This window comes from Cydia pomonella, chromosome 11 (genome assembly GCF_033807575.1).
Source record: "Cydia pomonella isolate Wapato2018A chromosome 11, ilCydPomo1, whole genome shotgun sequence".
NCBI lineage: Eukaryota > Metazoa > Arthropoda > Insecta > Lepidoptera > Tortricidae > Cydia > Cydia pomonella.
Window position 1 is genome coordinate 5,344,969 of NC_084713.1, and position 24,166 is coordinate 5,369,134.

The 24,166-nt window shown below is 36.7% G+C and overlaps 1 protein-coding gene across 1 annotated transcript; it reads right to left on the reverse strand.

The window, feature by feature from the left end:
- Nucleotides 1-15,697: 15,697 nt before the first annotated feature.
- LOC133522682 (uncharacterized) lies at nucleotides 15,698-22,336 on the reverse strand. The gene has a single exon (XM_061858083.1). It carries the CDS (start codon nucleotides 21,250-21,252, stop codon nucleotides 15,964-15,966), a length of 5,289 nt encoding a protein of 1,762 aa, XP_061714067.1. The 5' UTR covers nucleotides 21,253-22,336; the 3' UTR covers nucleotides 15,698-15,963.
- Between the last annotated feature and the right edge of the window lie 1,830 nt (nucleotides 22,337-24,166).

Sequence of the window (24,166 nt, forward strand, 5' to 3'; positions counted from 1 at the left end):
GCTATTACGTTCTTCTTAACGTCACTGTCAGTAAATTGAGCAAGAGAGAAAGGGGGATAGTCAGGAGTTGGGATATTTGAAAGAAAGTTAAGGGTGTCCAACTTAACTGACCCAGAAAAGGAGGCAAAAGAAGAGAAGTGCAGGTTAAGCTGGTCAAGGTCAACGCTATGATCGACTGAGTTTTGAGGTTGCTTCCCAACTTCAAGTGACTTTAGAAACTTCCAAACTTTGGCGGAGTTACCATTTTCCACGGAATTGTGAATGTGTCGCCTCTGAGCATCTCGGCATATTGTACTGCAACGATTCCGCAAAGCATGGTACCTAGCCTTGTTTTTATTTGAAGGGTATGACTTAAATTTAGATTTAGCCAAATTCTTTTTTGCTATTAATAACTTAATGTCCGCAGTAAGCCAGGGAGCAGGAAGGTGCTTAATTTTTACCGGGCGTATAGGAGCGTGAACATCGTAGACATGAGTTAGAGCAGAGTTAAGTAATTACGTCTTAGTGAGAGTAAAAGAGAAATATCTGTGGCCCCATGTAATATCTCGCGCCTGCACAAGTACCAGCGCAGCGCTGCACAAACAAACCTCGCCCATTTGAATTTCAGACTCGCCCCGTTTTCATTTACTAATTCGACGCTAGTGTTGTGACGTGGAATATTTTCATATTTACGGGGAACATTTCACGGGCAAGGAAAACCGGCCATGTGCGAGTTGGACTACTGCGTACCATTACGCAAAAAACGGCAAAAAAACACGTTTGTTGCGTGGGAGCATTAGGAGCCCCACTTAAATATTTATTTTATTCTGTTTTTAGTATTTGTTGTTATAGCGGCAACACAAATACAACGTCTGTCAAAATTTCAATTGTCTAGCTATCAAGGTTCATGAGATACAGCCAGACAGAAAGAAATTAAATATTTACTATAAAGTGTCATTTTTATTTTGAATATATATTGTTTAAGTATGCTATGAACATTATTTTAAGCAACCAGTGATTCTGATTAGTTAAAATGGCTGTTGATATTAATCTTTTTCTATTTTTGATCACAGTTTGATTATTAAATAATTCGGCAAGACACCGAATTTTCAGAAAAATACTCACTACCTTGTAAAAAGATGCATTATTTCGCTTTAGAGAAAATTATGCAATAATATATGAGATAAAATCTTTCAATAACAATTTTTTGAGAAAATTTGAGCAGGAGCAACACTGCCTTGAGTGGGGTATACTTTCAGACGTGTTTCCGAGAAAATTCCTAGAATACTTGAATATTCTCGGGATAGTCAATCACTACCCGAGGCGCCGTTCGAAATGCTGTCCTCGCCTTTTGATGTCTCATTGCTTATTCATTTCGAATCTAGTATTCGGTGCAATACCATGCATCTAGCTCTTTTTCAAAAGAGGAAGAGGGAGAGCTGACGTTTGAAATGAATTAAGTACACTGGTGTTCATTCTCTCATGCTTCAGTTATAGGCGATGAAGGTGTTTAAACCTGTATGTTATTATTACGTATTTATAGTATGTTTCGTTATAGAAGTGGTTACGAACCCTCCTCTGAGCCAAAGAGCTATGAGCTCCCATTGGGAGTCTACCAATTTGTTTTTGGACTGCTATTTATGAATTTTCGTATGATTATCTTACACTTACAGACTGATGAAAACATTGTGATTTTCAAGATGTCGTGGCTTTTAAATTTAGCAATAATAAGCGAATCTGGGATCCCAAAAGGACTAGCACAGTTTGTTCAATTCCCTTCCAAACATCAGATAAAAATAAAATAAAATCGGGCGATGTATTAGTGAAGAGCATTGGCGAAAGAGCGTCTCCTTGTTTTAGACCAGTGACTAGTTCAAAATCGGCTGTTGTTCTCCACGAGTTTTTACACTCATGTTGCTTACTTTAGTGGCGACAACTATTATTTTTAGCAAGTTGTCCAGCACCTTAAAGCACTGCAATATTATAGTGTCTCTCTGACATAAGTATGCTTTGGCAAAATCAACAAATAAAATATGGATGTCTCGTGACATTTCTTTTCTATCACCTGTTTCAACAGTACTGCGGTTTTAGCTATGAAAGCAGTAATAAATATGAATGAACCAAACAGGAACTCTCTAAAATTAATAATCACCAACAACTAAATTAACAATTGCATTCGGGATATTTTTACTCTGCATGAGTCTCCGCCTGATAATGCGATCTCAAAGCATCTTATAAGGTGTCTGTGAAACTAGCATCTCACTGTTATATGAGAGTTCTAGCACCCTTAATAGTGGTTATTCTGTCCATAGTTCTGCTGACTTACGCAAAAAAAAAAATAAGATGCTAACTTTGCATTATGGCACTGTAGCATCTCAGCCGTTATCAACACCACGCTTATTTAGTTATTTCAGCGCTAATTTTACAAATTCTGTTACTTGGAATAAATATTTTGTTTCATTTATAATTATCCGAAATTATCCGCAATATTGGAATATTAGGACATTAAAAAATATATTATTGGAAATATCCGAATAAGAAAATCTGACGGATTATTGCAAACCCTAATCGTGTTTCAAGGATCAAATTGGATACTAATATTACTAATGTTGTTTCGGATGAGATGTTTGCCTGTACAAGTTTGTAAATAAAAAAGTAACAAATACTGTATTTTATAGTTGAAAATGTTTCAATTAGTTACCTTTATTCCTTCCTCCTTAATATGATAAATACCCTAACATATCGACACAAGCACATCACTCAGAAAGCAATAAAATTCTTTGGCGAAAATGCGTTAGTGTGTGTGTTGTGACTCGTCCGTACACAAAAACAGATCGAGGTGTGTAAGATTTATCTATGTAGTGTGTCATTTTCTATGTATTTATATATATTTTAAAAGAATAAACATAAAATACTACTTTGGTATGACATAATAATCCATGAGAAGATAAAACTTCTTGAAACGAGTCTTTGTTGTTTTATGTTTTGAACTACGGGTGGCAATAAAAATGAATTTGATTGCAGGAAAAGTTTTTTTTTATGAGCAATAGACAAGTATTCAGATCGCGATATCGCCTTTTCTTCTTCTTTGTCATCACACTGGCCATACACCATGTGGTCATTATATCAGGGCCGGTGGCATGCTTCAAAATCCGTCGTCATTCTTCCTATACTGTAGCCCTTCACCTTCGCCTCCTAGATCGCATTTTACACATGCAAATATATTGATAAAACCTTTATTCGTTTCCACAGCATACATGGTAGGTAGGTAAAGAAAAAAAAGGAAATATGCAGCTTAGAATTAAACTTAAAAACTAGTTTATAATTCTTGAAATAAAAGAAAATAATACATAAGTATACACAACCATGTGTCGTGGCAGAGAATAGGCGCTGGCTCAGCATGACGATGCGGCAAGCCACATCGCTGATATTCTTTTTTTTTTTATGGTAGTGGAGGCAAACGAGCAGACGGATCACCTGATGGTAAGCGATTACCGCCGCCCATGGACACCTGCAACACCAGAGGGGTTGTAAGTGCGTTGCCGGCCTTTAAGATGGGAGTACGCTCTTTTCTTGAAGGCTTGAAGGTCGTATCGGTCCGGAAATACCGCAGGCGACAGTTCATTCATTCATTCTGCCAGGACTTCTTGTCAAATAAAACCTCTTTAGAATGTTTTGATGAACTTAATTTAGTTTAGGTTTCAGGTTTCTAGTAGGTACTAGAGTCTGGCTAGCCAAATATTGTTGACAGATTTTTCCTTGTTGTATCACCAATTGTCTATGATTTAAAAAAAAAACGAAAGCCTGTAAATTTATGTCATTAATTTTCATTCAAATTGTTCCCGGTTTATAAGGGGTTTGATATATCCTACACTTATTTGAGTCACTTCTTTAATAAATACATACAAATATAATATCACTATGAAAGTTTAAATGTGGTCTTGAGCGTTCAGTGCCTTCATTGGTCAGTTTTGGCTGACCTTCAGCCCTCAGTCGGTTACGAGCGTTAAGTCCTCCCTCATTCACTCTCGATCAAGTCGACCTTCAGCAGGTCGTCGGTCGCTGTGAGGTCGTCCAACGCCCCATCTTCCGGATTTACGACGCCACCCGGAAACTTTCAGGGGGCGGAATTCCGAACACTTGCCGAGCGCGGTTTGAGGAGTTAACACAAATCTTAGAATTTCTCTCTTTTCGGCGTTAGCATGGCCGCGTTTTTATTGCCCGTCGTATCATGCGTCCCTTTCGCACTTATGGACTTGTTAGAACGTGACAGGCACGGTGACAATGGTTACAGGGGAGGCTTACGTCTTCGTTTTCGAGCTATATGTAAGTTTATAAAGCGCTAAGCTTAAACTTTAAGTTTAGCGCTTTTTAAACTTACAGGTGGCACCACGGACGCAATTTATCTTTCCAATTGCAAAACATAATTTTAAACCATATTTACTAACGTGGAAAAAAGAAAATATGAAACAGCAAATTTTTTTCGCAATTCCGGGTTTGTTCCCATAGTAAAAGTTGCCCAGTATATACTAAATAAACAACCTGTATGTTAAAAATGGATCACGTAGTATGGGTATGTTCCCTTAGTTTTTTTAGTTATAAATATCTCTAGTCTACGTTCGGTAAGCGATAGTAATAGCACCTTATTACCACTTCGGTGTGCTAATGGACTGCTCAGAATAATAGTATTTTTTGATAGATGACATAATTACAATATTTTTGCTTAGTATGCTATTTTAATAGTATAATAAGCGTTATAGTTTGTGTCATCTACGATGATGCCCAAATTTGTCAAATCTAGCCTTTAATAAGATGACATTAAGAGTCGAGGCACGCGTCATCGTGAATGACACGATCTGTGTTTACCAAAATATATTTTCATATGAATAAATAGGTATGATTTTAAATGCCTTAAATCCAACCACAATCCATATACGAGTAATGACGTCTAAGATATCGAAGAGACCGAAAATATATGCAAAATGCCTTTAGTTAAGATAGAGCAACAAGATAAACACGAGGACTGATATTGGACTGGAAAAGACTATTAAAGGCGCATGGCACATTGCATCCGATTCGCACGTCGCTCCTATTTTTGAGCGAGACAACACTATGCGCGTATTATAGGCTGCACCAGCGAGATGGCCATGCGATGGTTATGGCTCCTCTACATGATTGCCCAGCGCTGGACCAGTGAAGTGGCCATGCGATGGTTGAGAGCGCGAACTATGGAATGGGCCATGTGTAGATCCGTACGCACCCATCGCCATCCCGCCGCGCCATAAGCCATCTGACACGACCACTACGCTTTCTACACGGCCCATCTTAGTGGGCCAGTATGATGGCCCATCGTGTAGAAGAGCCATAAGGTGAGAGGTACGGGTACAGCAAACATGGTTCAAATTAATTTTCACTCACAACCTATTTCCATTTAATAACCTATCAAAGCGATTGTCTCGTGTCAGAATACTGATGCGTCATAACGCATTTCATGAATGAAGTATCATTTAACACATCAAGATGCAAACAATGCAAACGATAATGCAAATACGGTCATAATTGTCGATTGTTCGGACCGACGTCATACGCGGACCATTGACTAGCCGGGTCTGCATCTGCAGTATCTGCACCGACTGAACGTCACGCACTTTTAACGTTTAAATAATACGCGCGACGTTAAGGAAAAACTGTAGTAGAACTGTACCTACTCTTGAATACTTCTAAATTTGACGCCATTTTTGCATTTTAGTGCTGGCAACCCTAAAAAAAAACTATTTGACAGCTGAATCTTTAGGGTTTGTAAAAATGGCGGGTTATACGAAAGAACGACGCGTTTTCATTATTAAACAATATTTCAAAAGTAATGAAAGCGGGCACAGTTAGAAATATCGTGCAAAATATGGTCGGAATAATGATTTGACTTCGTCAACTGTGAAGAGAGTGATTGCAAAATTCAAGGAGAGTGGATCAATTCATGATGATCATTCCACTGGTCGTCCAAAAACAAGCCGTGTGAATAGCAATATCGAATCAGTACGTCAGAATGTCCGTAAACATTCAGCCGAATTTATTCAAAATGAAAGAGAGAAAAAAAAAGTTATCTTCCATTAAATTCAAATCTTGCGTTATTTTTGGAACACCCGTTATTAATCAGGGTCACATTTTAGCTTGGGCTATTGGAGTGAGCAAGATAAGGTCATGTTTCTCTTGCAGATCTGCATTCGGTTGGTATGAACCCGGCAACTCGGACCTCTGACACCGGCAATTGGAACGCTCCAATTTATTAAGTTTAGGCGCCATATTGTTTAGGACTAATTGAAGTAGGTAATTGATTGTTCACACGTTTGTGAACGTCGCTGGAGATTTCGGAGGGTGACAATTTAATTACTTCGACGAAATATATTTTTGAAAATTGATAATATCTACTTAACTAGTTTTAATAATAGCTAATATACAATAGGTACACTAATTTGTGTAAAAATACGATCCGTAATACAGGGAGGAAAATAGGGGCTACGTTTGTATGTAGAAGCAGTTATCTCCTCCTCTTAATGAAGACTATCATTGAAGACAAGGCAATTAGTTTCGGCAACGCGCATGTAACACCTCTGGAGTTGTAGGCGTCCATATTAGGCTACGGAGACTACTTACCATCAGGCAGGCCATAGGCTTGTTTGTCATCGACGTAGTATAAAAAAAATGCCACTAATCGGTTCAAAAAAAAATATTTCTCAAAAATGTTATGCCATCTTCGCATTTTACTATAGGATTTACATTCTGTTAAGGAAACCTATTACAAAAATTGTGACCTATCCAAAATTTTGTGTCATGTCATACATAGTAGGTACACTACCGTCTAAGACCAAACACAATTTTTAGTTTCTTCAAACGGTATACCCAGGAAATTGAGACATTTTAAACTTACACCAAGGAGCCGAACACCGAAAAGGTACTATTTTAACCTATTTCTAAGAGAAAGTATCATATTTTGCTTCAAATTACTAAACTTTTTAGGTGGCATCGTCCAAGGGCTGAATTTATCGTACTTTTGTGTACAATAATGCTCTTCGGACCATAACATCGTACTGGAGCCCAAATTTTCGTACATGTACGACAATTATCGTACGCCTGGCAATACTGGACTGCTGCGTCGCAGAGCTCAATTTGATTTCACAGTAGACGGTCACTCACAGGTCACAGCTCGATGCTCACTTGTTCAACACAGAAACGTCCTATAAACGTCCCTCAAGAGCTCCTAAAGGGCTTTCGGGCTATAAACTGTAAATATCATGGCGTTATGTTGACTCAGTCGGTATTTGCATAGAAGTGAGAGTTGAGGGAGTTTCAGTCTAATGTTATTGCTTGAGTTTGCATTGTATTTTTACTTTACTGCCGTATTGGGATTTACTAATATTTATTGTTTTGTTTACAGAACGGTAATACGAGATAAAATTGTTTGATTTATAAATAGCTGAGAGATATTAAATACTGTAACGGGTCACTCATACAGCCTTTGGCATAAATGTGAGTGACTCGTTAAAAATATTTTCAATATGTTTAAGTTTCCGGGTTGTTATATAGTAAATAACCAAAATTGATTCTTCTAGCTAAATGACGTTATAAAAATTGTGATTTTGTACACAAAAAAGACAATAATAGGAATATGTCCTTGTTGTTAATTATATAATATATATCATTTTATTGATCGTTTCTCAGTACCGCTTTGTTCCAAAACGTACCGACCTGAAAACAATAATCATACAAAATCAAAAACCTAACACGAGATCGTTTTTAACCTTTTAACATTACGATACTAATATTTATTTTATTTAAATAATTGTCCATCTTTGTTTACTTCACAAATTCCAAAGAATCCCGTGAAATGTCTTCGAGTAGGAAGATAATCGGATTCTGTTTCACAACCCACTCATTAATAAGATTATAATGACTATTTTTTTTCATAAATGTTTTCATGTTTCCTGCTATCTAACATCAAGTACTCGTATTCAACCTGCCTACCTACTTAATAAGGCATCAACATCAACATCATCATCATAAGTTTGAATCGGTTTTCAAATACATATACAGGAGCAGTATTCAGATTTTTAAATCTCAACTAGTAACATGTATGCATGCTATGCAAACTCGCACATTTGTTTTAAGTTTTATATCAAACTAGCGTGCGGTGAGTAAAGTTGCTAGAACCCAATGAGGGTGCGGAGTATTAGGATCGGCAACGCGCATGAACTCCTCTGGAGCTGCAGGCGTCCATATGCTACGGAGACTGCTTACCATCAGGCGTGCCGTAAGCTTGTTTGCCACCGACGTATTATTTAAAAAACTAGCATCTGCCCGCCTGATTTTGTTCACGTATAAGTCGTAAACTGGCCACCTGCACTTAGTACTTTCATCCTAACTCTTCTTGTCTGTTACCTTTCGTGATTTTTCTCACTTGATGGTCTCATCGGAAGATCAGCGCTGGAAGTCACCAGCAACATGCTGAGATGAGGCCATTTCGTGGAACTTTATACTTTCTTTGTTTTTGTTATATTATATAATGTAATGTGTCGTTTGTGTTTGCGAATAAAAATGATTCTATACTATTCCATTCCATTCCATTCCATTCCATTCCATTCCATTCCATTCCATTCCATTCCATTCCATTCCATTCCATTCCATTCCATTCCATTCCATTCCATTCCATTCCATTCCATTCCATTCCATTCCATTCCATTCCATTCCATTCAATTCCATTCAATTCCATTCCAATCCATTCCATTCCATTCTATTCTATTCTACATGAAACAGGTATTATTTATCTTATTATTAGGATAAGTTAGCAAAGCGTATCTTGATCTTTATTCAACAAGGAACGCGGTAAGATGAGATGAGAAGAAAGTTATTATTACTAAATAAACACCCTTGCCGTTTTTACACGGCTGAAATGTAAACGTTAATGAGACAAGGCCTTACAAGCCTAGGGGCATCCAGTTAGCTTCAAAAAAGCTCTGGAAAGGTTGCAGCAGAGGAAATACATAAGCGTTATGTAACAGTAATCTAACTTCTTGGTCTCTTTAATACGAACGAGGTGGTAGTTTATGGACATTTGTAAATGTACTGTATTTAGTCTAATTTGTACACCAGCAACATTTTCAGTTCCTCATCATGATAACTTAAAACTCTTAAAACGTCTGTTCTTGTCAGTCTTTTGATTTCCTCATACGGGGCATTATTTTTTCACTTGGTTGAGATATATAATTCTAGGCTTTTCTCTGATTCTCATCTGTTCAATTCTGCCTTCTAGATTGTAAAAAAAGTCGTCTATTTCTTATAGTATTTAATAGGCATCGATTTTTTCCCATCATACATACCTATGGTCACCTCTAATTATGTAATTTCCTAAACATTAGAAACCCTATGGGGTTAAGTAAAAAATGGGACACTTTCTACCAAAATCTACTAGAATCTATATGGAAATAGCGCCTTATTGACTCTATTACCCTTTTGGTTGAGAATAGCAAAAATTTTCTTAAGTAAGTTCGATTCCCAGTGGCAATTGTTAAACAAGTTTTATTGTCAAAAATTGCTTAATTTATTATTAATTTTATCCATTGTTAGTATGGCTTATGGCTACGTTAGTAACTTAACTACTACATAATATTAATTTATAACTAACATTACTTAGTCTAACATCCTATCCTTTCATAGGACTATCTCAAACGCATTCAGAAGGGAAAAGTCAACGTACTGCTTATCATATGTCTGTGTGAAAGCTCGCAGTAACGGAAACAGAATCTGTTACAACGAGCAGCTTTCATAATTAAATTTCCCGGAAAAATGTTTATGTGAGCTTAAATTAATTTAGATTTTTTATATTTGTTATTATTTGTCTGCATTTCTTTGCTCCTCAATGGCGTGAGCATTTCCAGACAAAAATTGTGACACAGTCATTTACTTTTTTCGAAAAACCATCAAGTTTTGGGTTATTCCTAGCTCTTAATCACGAGGACTCCTATCGATTTCAACAGGAAAAAAGTGTTAAAAAAAGTAAGTTTTTGCAATTTTTATGGACCGTCATAAAATTAACGCCCAAATTTGTATGAAAAACCGGCAACATTCTTTTCTTTGTTTCAATCAATAGAGTATAACCCAAAAGTTGTTAGTTTTTCTATTTTTTTAACTCCCTTTTATATTTTATTTTGCGAAATTAACGAACGTTAATTTTGCATACAATACCAGTGGGGTGAAACTGGACCTTTCAGGCGCGTTCGAGTCCGTTCCGTTCCACAATAATTGTTGGCAAAACTTGACATATTCCTTTGCGTGCACTACCACAGATAAAACAATCACTTGATATTTGACAACCCTAAATAGTCGAATGGGATAGTGCCATACATTAGAAAGGGGAAAATGTTTCGTCCTTGAATCGCTGTCAAACTTCGGTTTTGTGGGAAGTTTCATTTTTGTACGGTAGCACTATTATTTATTTTGTGATAATGTATGTATGTATGTATGTATGTATGTATATACTTTATTGTACATAGAAATAAACACACGAAAAATACAGTTACAGAGTAAATTAAATACGACAAAGGCGAACTTATCCCTGTATGAGATCTCTTCCAGTTAACCTTTGAGGAAATGAGTAAAACAGAAGTAACGGTGAATATGAATGAATGACAAACACAAACAAAAGTGTACAATCACTGAAATTAATGAAATGCACGTTTTGAATACACATTGATACAAATATACATAGATAGAAAAATAACCATAAAATAATGCATACATATATATATATATATATATATATATATATATATATATATATATATATATATATATATATATATATATATATATTATACATATATAAGGAAATTAAAAAAGTAGAAGTACCCAATGGAACTAGGAAGTCGTAACCAAAGTATCGGAAAGCCACAATTTTTTAAGCTTCTCCTTGAGTGATGCTACAGATTGGGATTGCCTCACGGACACCGGAATCTACGATCGGATAATACTTAAAATACTTCGTTCGAATGGTGACGTTATTTCATTTAACCTTAACATTTGTCATTAAAAAACTGTCACGCACACGTCAGCATCGTTGACACACACTTGCAATTATAAACCTAATAAATCTTACTAAACGCGCGAAGATACGAAGATAAAGATAAGAAAATAAAGCGTACAGTCGGCATCAAAGATAAGTTTACATTTTTCGCCTTATTATAAAGGAGAACAGAGACAATTTGAAGAATGATTAAGACACGTTTAAGATCTTTAAAGGATCGATAACTAAACGACATGTCAAAATTGAGCGAATTCAGCAATTATACGACATACAAACGATATCTAAATGAGAACTTATCTAAACCAGAAAGAACTTATCGTTATCGTATGTCATTCTTCGAATCGGGCCGTAAGGCACAAAAGTGTAAATATATCTTTGACGTCGACTGTAACTACTCAATAACGCTTACCTATAAACCGCGGCAAATTTGAAATACGTATGTACGCGAGGTGGATCGATCTTCTATACAAATTTTGATTATTGTGCCATTTTCTAAAGTCTTTCTAAGCTAACTTTGCGCCGGTTTGAATAGAACAAAGTGAGGAATCATTGTTATAAACGTATTTTCATCTAAATTTGAGATTAATTATGACATTTTCCACACTATGGGTAATATGACATTAGAATCGATTAAAAGGTAATGAGTTCCTACACAAGTAAAAATGCCAAAAGGCAATATTGCCTTGAGGTATATACCTCAGATATGTTAGCAATCTCGGTTTTCCATACAAACGTAGATACACTCTCATTTTAAAACGACTAGCTAAATTACTTTGAAACCTAGTACTTACGATAACATAAGGTATATATATAGTCCTGTAATTAGTTTATGTAGCTTCAGATACCATAGTTAAAAAAATACAGTGAATTTAAGTTTTTCATACGAAACTTGTTTTTGCTCCATTCCGTTTGTTTTTTAAACTGGAGCTATATAAACTAATTATAGGACTAGATATACCGCATGTCATTGTATATGCAAAGTTTCACTAGAATCCAACATGTAGTTTTACAATGAGAACGAAACTCCGTTTGGGAAGGTGAAATTCGTCCGAGCTTGTCGAGGACGCTTAAAACATGTTTTTCAGTACATATTGTGCTACTTTACCGCACTAATGCGAAAATTAGCATATTACGTTACTGTGTCGAACATTTAAAGGGCCATAATTATGTACTGTAAATCGTTGTACGATACATGTGCGAATAGGTAATTCGCAACTCGTCGATTTAAAACACTCCCTTCGGTCGTGTTTTAATTTATCGCCACTCGTTTCGATTTTTCCTATTTTTCGCACTTGTATCGTAATGTACTATTATAACAATATAACTCACGTAATATTGGTCGAATTTCGCTGCGAATGGTTACTCCAGTATTCCTCTTAACGGATTGAAACATTTGAAACGTGTCGAATGAAATCAACCAACATTGCGTGAGTGACCCGTTATATTATAACGAGTCACTCACAAATGCTTTAATAGTTTAACATAATATTTACTATTAAAGAATCTTTTTTTTCTTTCTTGACTAATTCAGTACTACCTTATTTTATCTTATTGTCTTTCTTTCGCCGCTGTAACGAGATTATCGAGTGTATCAAGTGGGACCGAAAGGGTTCTTAGACTTGAAGTCACTAGAAATAATGACATGGCTGCGACTGGCGTTCAAATGGCTCGAAATGTACGTATTCGCATACGATGGGAAATTATATTTCGTGGCTAAATAATTTTACCGCCAAAAAAGGCAAAAAGCCGCATCATACATACATACAATAATATACCTACAACTGAAGTTACGCTCTCATTTTTAAACGACATGCATTAATTACATGAAAATTGGCATGAACATTTACGTAATATATATTATGTGTATATATGTATACATATATCTGGTTTTCGTTTTCGTTGCTCAAAATGTTTGTTTGTTGTTTCTACAAAGAAAACCAGCCAAGTGCGAGTCGGAATAGCGCACGAAAGGTTTCGTACCATTACGCAAAAAACGGCAGAAAAGTCACGTTTGTTAACACACTTAAATATTTGTTTTATTCTGTTTTTATAACGGCAACGGAAATATATCATCTGTGAAAATTTCAAGCGACATACATACAGACACACAGACAGACAGACACACAGACAGACAGACAGACGGACAGTGTAGGTTTAGTACTAGGGTCCCGTTTTCCTACGGGTACGGAACTCTAAAATAAATAAATATAAACATTCTAGGAACAATTTCTAGGAACAAAACTTACGAAAATTAAAAAAAATAAGTTTTGCTTAAATGATACGGGTACCTTATTTATATTACATACGGCGGTGGCAAACAAGCATACGGAACGCATGATGGTAAGCAATCTCCGTAACATATGTACGCCTGCAACTCCAGAGGATTTACATGCGCGTTGCCGACCCTAATACTCCGCACCCTCGTTGAGCTCTGGCAACCTTAGTCACCGGCTGGACTGGAGCTCTGGTAACCTTACTCACAACACTATGTAATTTATGGTTTCAATATATACTAAGGAACTATTGCTATATAATATCCGTTTATGTTTACATACTTAGTACCTGGGCGACCGAGATTTGCTCGGTTATAACTATTTATTGTAATATGGTGGTGTATAGGTGTTAATCTTAACTACATTGTTTTACTAAATTAAACTTGTCTAAAACAATAAAAATTAAAATATTATATATAAGCTTGAACATATAAAAAAAAACAAAATTTAGTCACCGGGCGGGATTCGAACCCGTAACACTGGCTTGCCGCCCGCGTCTTAACCCGCTGGACCAGACAGACAGTGGCCTGCAATACGAAATTAGCGACCATATTCTGCGTCGAAAGAAAAACGCATGAAAACCCGAAATCACGCGTTTTCCCAAACATAAGACTAATCTAGATCGATTGTTTACCCCCAAAAACCACCATATACCAAATTTCAGCGAAATCGTTAGAGCCGTTTCCGAGATCCCTGAAATATATATACAAGAATTGCTCGTTTAAAGGTATAAGATTTGCGGTAAGAAAAACCTACATTTACGTAATCACAAGACATACAGTTGTATCTGTGTGTTTTCCAATTAGAGCAACACACTCGCAGGTAAAAATGTAAAAGATGCAAATAATAATCCCATTCTTCCATTTTAAGTTCTACGCAGTTGCGTGAAAGTTTAAATTTGTTTGAAGATGTTTCGAGTTGGTGCGTTTTTCGAGTAATTGTTTCGCACGTGACGTGACCTATTTTGTGCACGTTTAGCGATATAGCTATAGTTATGTTTGCTAGGATAGAGGGTATTAATTGAATAAAAGCGAGGCTAAATTGCTTCTGACTACTAAACCGCGAAATAGTTGATGAATTGGAAAAAATATCAAAAAGTATTTTTGATATTTCACTGATACCTGAAAAATTAAAAACTGTACCCCTAGTGTAAATTTGATCGACATCATAACGTGACGAACGAACGCGTTTGCGTTAAGTCTCATTTTGTATAGGATTTTGAGTTTCCAAAACGTCCCGCTTGGCGCGCTCTTTCTAAATCCAATACAAAATGAGACTAAACGCAAACGCGTATACGTCACGTTTCGAAATCGAATTTATTTACACTAGGGGTACTGATATTAAATACTTATTTTACAGGATTATTTGTAGTTTATTTCTCATAATAAGGTTATAATGAGAAATAACCTAAGTTACATTATACGATTTATTTGGGATTAGAATAAGTAGATTATAAGTACATTTTAACATTTGCATGATGTTTCGATTGAATACTATGACAATATTTAATGGAACACCTTATACCTACTTACGTATTCTTGCAAATAAACGCTTCTTCTATTCTATTCTGTTCTGTTCTGTTCTGTTCTATTATATTCTATTATATTATATTCTATTCTTATGGTGTCACGTCCATAACAAAAAGCGCTTTTCCAGATTTTACATGGGTGTTTACAATACCTATTGATTTGATTTACTTGCACATTATTTTCAAGGCATAAGCCAAGTTTATAGAAAACGTCAATGCAATTTTGATAAAAACTGAGATCTTCTCGTGCTACTGATGATGATGAGATGAATACTGATAGGTATTACGTTGATGTAAGTTACCCCAGAGATGCAGAGGAACTGCTTAAGCTGGCGTCATTAATTACGTGAGGGGGTTTTGAGGATTTTTTGGCCTTTCTAAATTTTATGTGAACACTAATAAATAACTATTAAATAACATAAATTAACTTGCAAAATAAATGGGATATTTAAACGGAAGATAAAACATTTAATATACGACAAACATTAAAGAGAGACAGATATATGGCTTAATTAATCCAAAGATACGTTACACGTAAACGTGTCAATTCGCATTTTTGGGATGGATTTGGATTTGGATGGGATGAGTAGCGTAGTCAAAGAAATTGACATACTAATTGACATTTATAATATATATACTTTTAATATTTATACCTACATACCGACTAGGCTGGTTCAAAAACTTTTTTTAACATTTTCCGACGGAGCACTCCCTTGTTACACTTATTATGGTGATAAACTACGCCAAGTATTGTAACTTTATCTCAATTAAGGGAGTGTTCAACCACTTTGAAAATATATAAACATTCGAAAAATCTTCCCCACCTTAGCTTTTTAATAATTATATTTGTATCGTAGTGTACATTACGGAGCCTTAATATGACTATTAAAACCCAAAATTATATTTTTAAACTATTTAATTGACGATGAACGTCTTACATGGTAGATATGAAAAGGTGCAAGGGACGGGTAGACATATAAAAATTATTAATAGCGGTGCAGTAAGCGCCTATTCAATATTGACGGCAAAATCACTCGCGCGCACTGAATATCACAGCAAACGCAGCAGGGGTCTGAACATCTTCCCGCCTCGTTGAAAGGAACAGCCTTTCAAAACTTCAAGTCCTCAGGTGATGGTAGAGGGCAGAGGCGAACGAGTGGTCGTCGTACGCATCCTTTCGTAGTGGTTATGTCTGCAACCCTGGTAACACCGTCGGCTCCCGGGAACAAGCGCGTAACCCTGCCAAGGCGCCAGCATAGCGGAGGCACGTGATCTTCATGGAGCAGGACCAAGTCACCCACATTAAGTTTGGCAGTGTTTGTTCTCCATTTGGTCCTCTCTTGTAATTCGGAAATATATTCTCGCTGCCATCTATTCCAAAAATGCTGGCGTATTTTTTCTATTCTGGCATAACGTTGAAGAGACATCTCCTGGCGTTTCTCCAGTACAGGCGACGGCAGTGCAGTCAGTGGTCTTCCGATTAAGAAGTGCCCTGGAGAGAGGGAAAGGAGGTCGTCAGGGGACGTAGACATGGGGCACAAGGGACGACTGTTAAGAATCGCTTCCACTTGCGCAAATAAAGTTCCTATCTCCTCAAATGTCAAATGACTATTGCCTATAACACGTTTTATATGGTGCTTTGCGGATTTTACTCCGGCCTCCCAAATACCGCCGAAGTGAGGTGCGTAAGTTGGAGTAAATATAAACTTTATATATTCTTGATTTGCAAAATCAGACAAAGGTTCCTGATTAGCTTTTATAAATTGACCTATTTCTTTAGCCGCGGAGACAAAGTTTCGACCATTGTCACAGAATATTTCCGCAGGCTTGCCTCTTCGCGCAATAAACCTCCTCAGCGTCATTATGAAAGCATTTTTGGTTAGATCACTAACCGCTTCTAAATGTAAACATTTATAGCGTAAACACACAAAAAGACATAAATAGCATTTTATTAATTTAGCACCTCGACCCTTTCTACTCAAAATGTAGAAAGGCCCCGCAAAATCTAAACCTACTGATATAAATGGAAAGTCCGCATTTATTCTCTGAGCTGGAAGATTTCCCATTTTTGGGGTCAGGGTCTGACCGCGAGCACGCCTGCATCGCATGCAATTGTTTACTGTGCGCTGCGCAAGGCGTCTTCCATTTATTGGCCATATACTCTCCTTAACAAGGGACAACAATAATTGAGGAGGCGCGTGCATATTTTTTATGTGCACATTAGCAAATATAAGTTTCGTTAAACGATGAGACGCGTGAAGCAAAATTTGGTGCTTCTTTTCATACGGATAATTAGATGCATCGATTCGACCGCCAACCCTAATCACCATGTCGCTATCTAGAAAAGGTGAAAGCTTTAATATTTTAGATTTAGAGCTCAAGGGTTTCGATTTAGTAAGCTTCTCGTACTCATCTTGAAATGATTGTTTTTGAGCGACTAAACAGAGAAAGTTAAACGATTCTGTTAACTCGTCAACAGTTAAAATACCTATTCGTTTATTTTTAGGATTTTTTAGATTAAATATCATTCTTTTAACATATGCAAACGATCTTTGCAATTTATTTAGTGTAGAATATTTTTCAAAGTCTACGATGGGTGTTTCTATATTTACAACATTACATTTAGTCTCAGGTAAGTCATCAATTTTAAGATTATTTAAAACTGGCCATTTAGATTCATCTTCAGTTAAAAATGTGGGTCCAAACCACCACAGATCCAGCTTTGGAAGCTGGCAGGCATCCACTCCCCGCGAAATTAAGTCAGCTGGATTTGCAGAGGTAGGCACATACCTCCACGTTGATTCTTTAGTCCTTTCTAAGATTTCATTTACACGATTAGCCACGAATACCTTTAATTTTGCGGATTTATTGTGCAACCAGCTCAACACGATACTTGAGTCGCACCAATGTACGACACGATCCGGCTTGTATCTTAGAGAGTCTAGGACTGCCCTGCTGAGCCTGGCGGCCAGCAGCGCAGCACCAAGTTCCTGCCTAGGCATGGTCGTGGGCGACAGTTGGGCTACTTTCGATTTGGAGCATAGCAGCCTTACAGTGACGTCACCGTTTTCGGTCACAGACTTCATATAAATACAGGCACCAAGGGCCGACTGTGATGCGTCACTGAAAACGTGCATTTCAATAAATTTTGGTGAATCACATAAAACTCGTCTATCTATTTTGAGATTTTGGATGAATGGTAAGTTTTCGACAAATTTTTCCCACTCTTTTCGAATAAAATCAGGAACAGGTGAGTCCCAATCTATTTTGAGCTCCCATAACTTTTGTAGAAGCATTTTTGGTTTAATTATACATAAACTTAAGCAACCTAGTGGGTCAAAAATTTTAAATGAATTTGACATAATGTATCTTTTAGTTATGACATCACTCGGAATAGGATTTTTCACAGGAAAGTTTAAAGTATCATTAACTGGGCTCCATCCTAACCCGAGAGTGCTAGCTGATTCACTAATGATTAAATTTTCTTGTGTATTTATGTTAGAATCTTCAAACAAAGACGATAAGTTACTTTTGTATTTTCTTAATATAAAACATCCTGTTTTTAGTGCCTCAGAGACTGATTTTTGTATATATTTTAGTTCGTGTTCACTATTGGCTCCAGTGATCAGATCATCAACATAAAAATCTCTTTGTATTATAGTTTTGATGAGCTGATCACTCTGCTCCTCCCCGACTTGAAATAAACATCGCGTGCTCAAATAGCTCGCACTTCCGGTACCGTAAGTGAGAGTATTCAATCGCAGCGTTTTAAGGGGGCTAGACTCATCTTCTCTCCATACTATCAATTGCAAATTTCGGTCATCGTCGTGAACCTGAACTTGGCGGTACATTTTCTCGATATCACCAGAGAGAATGTACCGGTATTGTCGCGCTCTTACAAGAATGGAAAAAAGAGAGTCCTGGACATTTGGCCCCACCAAAAGAATGTCATTGAGTGATTTACCAGAGGAGGAAGCAGCAGAAGCGTCGTACACGACGCGCAGAGATGTAGATTCGCTATTTTTAAAAATAGCATGATGGCATAAAAAATAGTTAGGATTTGGTTTAAGCAAGCCAGACTCAGACAGATGTCCTAGCTCTGCATACTCATTAATGAATTTAGTGTATTCGGATTTCAAGGTCGGATTTCGCTTGAATTTTCGTTCCAAATTTAAAAATCTTCTTTTAGCTAAGTTGTAGGAATCCCCAAGACAGTCAGGTGATTCAGTTAACGGCAATTTAACACAAAATCTACCGTTATCTAGTCGTATAGTGTTAGTTAGGAAATGATTTTCACATTCCTGCTCATTTTGATTTAAAGTATTTTTGTTGGGAACCTCTTCGGTCTCCCAAAATTTAGTTAGCATATTTTCGATGTTTTGTTGTGATTTAGATATAATTGCATGATTACAATTAATTTTATTTTGATTTTTGTTATTTTGGTCGTTTGTATTTTGATTTTTGTTATTTTGATTATTAGTATTAGTATACATTCGGCCGCATATTAACCAACCCAATTTAGAATTTCGTAATGTAGGCATAGAGGGACCTAGATAATGTTTTTCGGTACCTAGAATGTCCCAAAATATGTCCGCGCCGATCAAAATTTCGACCTCGCCTGGTTGGTTAAAATCAGGATCCGCTAGTTTGATATGTTTAGGTATCCGTAGACTTTGGACATCTACTGGACGTTCACGAATGTTGCCTGTTAGCTCCTTTAGAACAAAGCACGATAAAGCAACTTTATATCGATCATTTAGTGAATGAATGTGCGTAGTACATCTTTCGACAATGTTGTCTACACATTTGTTACCGGCTCCTATTAGATTTATGCAGTCGGTAGGATTCGATTGTAACGACAATCTTTCTTTTAGCGATTTTTTAATAAAAGAGAACTCACTCCCGTTATCTAAGAGAGCTCGTACTTTTTCCTTTTGATTTGTTTTAGGATTACAGACTTCAATTATTGCAGTAGACAAAAGCCCTCGCCTATTGTCTAAGTCGATAACGTTTGCCGATGACGAAGCGTTGCTGAAAGTGGCAGCATTACTTATAATGCCCGGACTAGGCTCGTGAAGCAAGCTGTTGTGCCTCTGCTTACAATCCCGACAAGGACCTCCACGACACTCGCTGATGGGATGACCCTGCCTAAGGCAGTTGGCACACAACTTGTAATTCGCGACGTCGGCTAATTTGTCTTTTATACTTTTACCAGCAAAAGTAGGGCAATCGTATATTCTATGGTTGTCACTACATATTATACATACAGCAGTACCAGGTGTGTAGTTATTTTGTTTAAAAATTGTCTTTGATTTTTGATAAACACCTGCAAATGATTTTATTTTGTTATTATTGTAACTATTATTTTGGTGATTAGGTGCTGGCGGGCTTGGTCGTGACGTAGAAGGTGAAAATTTAGACGTACCGATCTCATGTTTGTTGCGATTTAGTGCCTCAAGGACGTCCGCGCGGTTAATTAAAAATTTATGAAATTGATCCAAAGTAGGAACGTCATCGAGCGTATTACGGTACTCTTCCCATTTCATTAAAGTTTGGCTGTCTAGTTTAGACGTTAACATGAATATGACAAGCATATCCCACTTGTCGGTCGGCTGTCCCAAACTCGACAATGCTCTTAAATTTTTAGTGACATGATCGACTAAGAAACGAAGAGCCCTTTCGGACTCGCGCGCGGGCGCTTGTATGTTAAACAATGAACTTAAGTGGTGGTTAACTAACAACCTTTTATTATTATAGCGATCAGTCAGCAATTTCCAGGCTTCTTCATAATTAGCAGAAGATACTTCTAGGTTAGAAATAATTCTAGCCGCATCGCCCTCCAAGTAGGATATAAGATAGTGAAATTTATGTATAGGCTTTATACGTTCATTTTTATGGATTAGATTTTCGAATGTATCACGAAACTCAAGCCAGCGGAAATAGGCACCATCGAATTTTGAAATTTGTATTTGTGGCAATTTAAAACCTTGATCCTGATGATCGTGAGTACATTGAGCAGGCACAGGAACGGCAATAGAATTGCGTCGTTCCATTTCGATCGTGCTGTATTTTTCAATTAATGTTTTGGCCTTTGCAATGTTTGTAATAATATTTTGCTCAATCATCTCGCGTTCATCAAGCTCAGTCAATAATTGGTCAGCATTCAGGACCTCTATCTCATTTTGCAATGTGTCGAACTTGGATGACAAACCCTCGAGCTTGTTAAGCTTAAGACTTAGCTCCGCCAATTCAATATTAGAAATATCCTCCTTAGTACTTAATGTATTTATATAAATTTTAAATTTAGTAATTTGTCCTTTAATTGAACTTCGCGAAACGGTTAATTCTTTCAAGCGTTTTGCAACCAAAGCCTTTTGTTTCTCATCCTCGCTCGACATTGTTATTTAGTTTTACGTAAATGAATAAAAACTTTTATGTATAAAAAAGATAACAAAAGGTCTCTCTTACGCTCCTCACTACGGTGTACTTGCCGCTGGGAGTCCGGCTGCGCGAGCTCAGCTGACTGGTAGCTACTTGATATTTTAACGGGACTTGCTACGCTGAACCGCACCGTGACGATCCTGGAATAGTCGGCGAAATACTTTAAATACAATGAAATTATTAAATTATGTTAAATGAGCGCTAATTGAAAAGATGAATCCAATTTGTAATGGCAAAATTGTTTAGGTTACTAGGTTATGTTAAGTTTTAGCAATAATTTACGTTAATTTGTCTCGATAGTAGTTTCTTTTTAATGAAATATGTAAATAATGTATAGAATGAAACTAATTAAGCATGGGCCACCATATGATTTCGATATTGTAATTGAAATAATAATGTAGAAAGTACGATATTACCAAGGAATGTAACAGTTATTAAGTGATTATTTTTGACTACATTTTTGTGTATTTGCGTAGGTGGAAGTATAATATACCTCTTTAAGAGTATCTAAAAGAAAATTGTTTGCAATTTTGACTATTAGATGAAAAGAATTGGTGCCGTGGAAGGACAAAGGAAGGGCACTTAGCTCTGGCAATTGCTTCGACGCGCAGGGTGAACTTTCGACGTAGCACTGCACTGCACTCCACAATCCAGCCAAGATTTACTCTTCTGTCTTCTCCCAGGGACAGGAATCTTCTAGCTTTTACTGCATACGCGCCCTTGCTGCATACGCGCCTTTGGTATTTTGTACTTTCTTGATTATCTTGATTTTCTTACGTTCCCCTCATGGGCCACCAATTAATGTATCGTAGTGTACATTACGGAGCCTTAATATGACTATTAAAACCCAAAATTATATTTTTAAACTATTTAATTGACGATGAACGTCTTACATGGTAGATATGAAAAGGTGCAAGGGACGGGTAGACATATAAAAATTATTAATAGCGGTGCAGTAAGCGCCTATTCAATATTGACGGCAAAATCACTCGCGCGCACTGAATATCACAGCAAACGCAGCAGGGGTCTGAACAATATTACCTAGTTGCTACGACAAAAACATTATCTTCCTGTTTTCGGAAGTCGGGTGCTCAACAACTCACACCTTCATTTGTACGGGCTTTAACGAAATTTATTACCGCAGAGTCAATTACAAGGCGCCACATCCAAATAACTTTCGCTAATTCACTTTAAATTACATTTCTTCCTTGCAAAATTCAACTGAAATTAGGCGGAGTAAGGTCTGCTTTTGAATATCAGGTAAATTAGAGATAAGACCTTTTGGAAGTATTCTGAAAGTACTGTGATTTGAATTGAAATAAACAACGTTTCCAAATTCACTAAGCATTTTGCATGCGAGCATAGATTACCTCTCATTAGATCATTCGTAGTCATAAATTCTACTTGTATGTTTGTTACGCGATTACTCCAATCATTAATTGATTTTGATGATTATTTATTTTTGTTTGTGATTTGTTTGTATATGAATGCATCTAAAATTCAAAAAGTTCGAAAATTCAAAATTCAAAAATGTATTCTACAAATAGGCCGCAAGGGCTCTTTTACACGTCAATACAACATTTACAGTATCATCATATAGTGACAATGACATGAAAAATACATAGTAACATATAAATACAACAGAAAATACTTCAATTGCGGCAGTTGTCTAAGTTGAGTTCAATACCTGTTGATCCGATACTTTTTGAGGATACTCTAATTCCGGTGAGCAGTCGTGTTGAAAATCTTGGGTTAATTTTAGATTCCAACATTTCCTGGGGTGGGTTAGCTATCGGAGACAAGTTGGAAGGTCACTGGAACACTTAGAACTCTTTATAAACTTAAAAACTTTCTACATGTAAACACCAAAAAGATGTTAGTGCAATCCTTAGTGTTACCAGTAATTGATTACGGGGATGTGTGCACTACCAATATCAGGAATCACTCAATAAACTAGACCGTCTCCTCAATAATTGCATTAGACTTATATTTGGACTTCGTAAATATGATCGTGTCTCCTTCTGTTGTATGGTTCCCTATTTGGAGTTTTCATAGGAGGAACTAGAAATATTGGAAAAAATAAAAATGTGTTTTTTTCTGCTTTTCGATTTGAAATTACAAAATAACCGTAAATGGCAAGTACATCCTATGTTAGGCCGTTTTTTAGAAAATTTCAAGGAGTACTTTTATGTATTAACCATGTTCTCCCCATGATCGACATCAACTTCTCCACATTCTACTAATATGCTACTATTGGGACAGTTTTGCTCATAAGTGTAGTTCCTAAAAGGGGCAAATGGATTTATCTGAGTTTGAAGTTAAGCGACACAATTTATCATGCATGCTCTATCTAGGTTAGGATGATCTGCTTGTATACTACATTAGAATTTTAAATTCTTTGCGTGTCGGCTTGCAAATAGACCATTTACGTATTACCGTTTATGGTCATAAACTACTCGAAGGCAATATCCAGAATTTAGAAACAGCGCGTCAAGCGGGACGTTTTGGAAACTCAAAATCCCATACAAAATGAGACTTAACGCAAATGCGTATGTCACGTTTCGCTATCGACACTAGAGGTACAGAATTAAAAACGAAACTATAGGTACTAATTTCTAACATGACCTAACTTCCTAAACTAGGCTTTCCAACTTGAACGCGCCACCAGCATACGTTTGAAGTACTGTCCATTTTTACGAACATGGTCAAGAAACAAGTAGGTAGGTACCTACCGAATGTACTGTCAAACAACTTGATTCCTGACCCACGTGGAACATCATTTAAAAGGTAAAATTATTCTGACGCTTACTGTGAAAATGTTTTATATGTCCTTTGAAAATAAGTGTAAGGCTGCCATTTCCCTGGGGCCGA

Excerpts from the sequence above, each read along its gene's own strand:
- LOC133522682 (XM_061858083.1), bottom strand. The coding sequence starts at position 21,252 with ATGTCGAGCGAGGATGAGAAACAAAAGGCTTTGGTTGCAAAACGCTTG.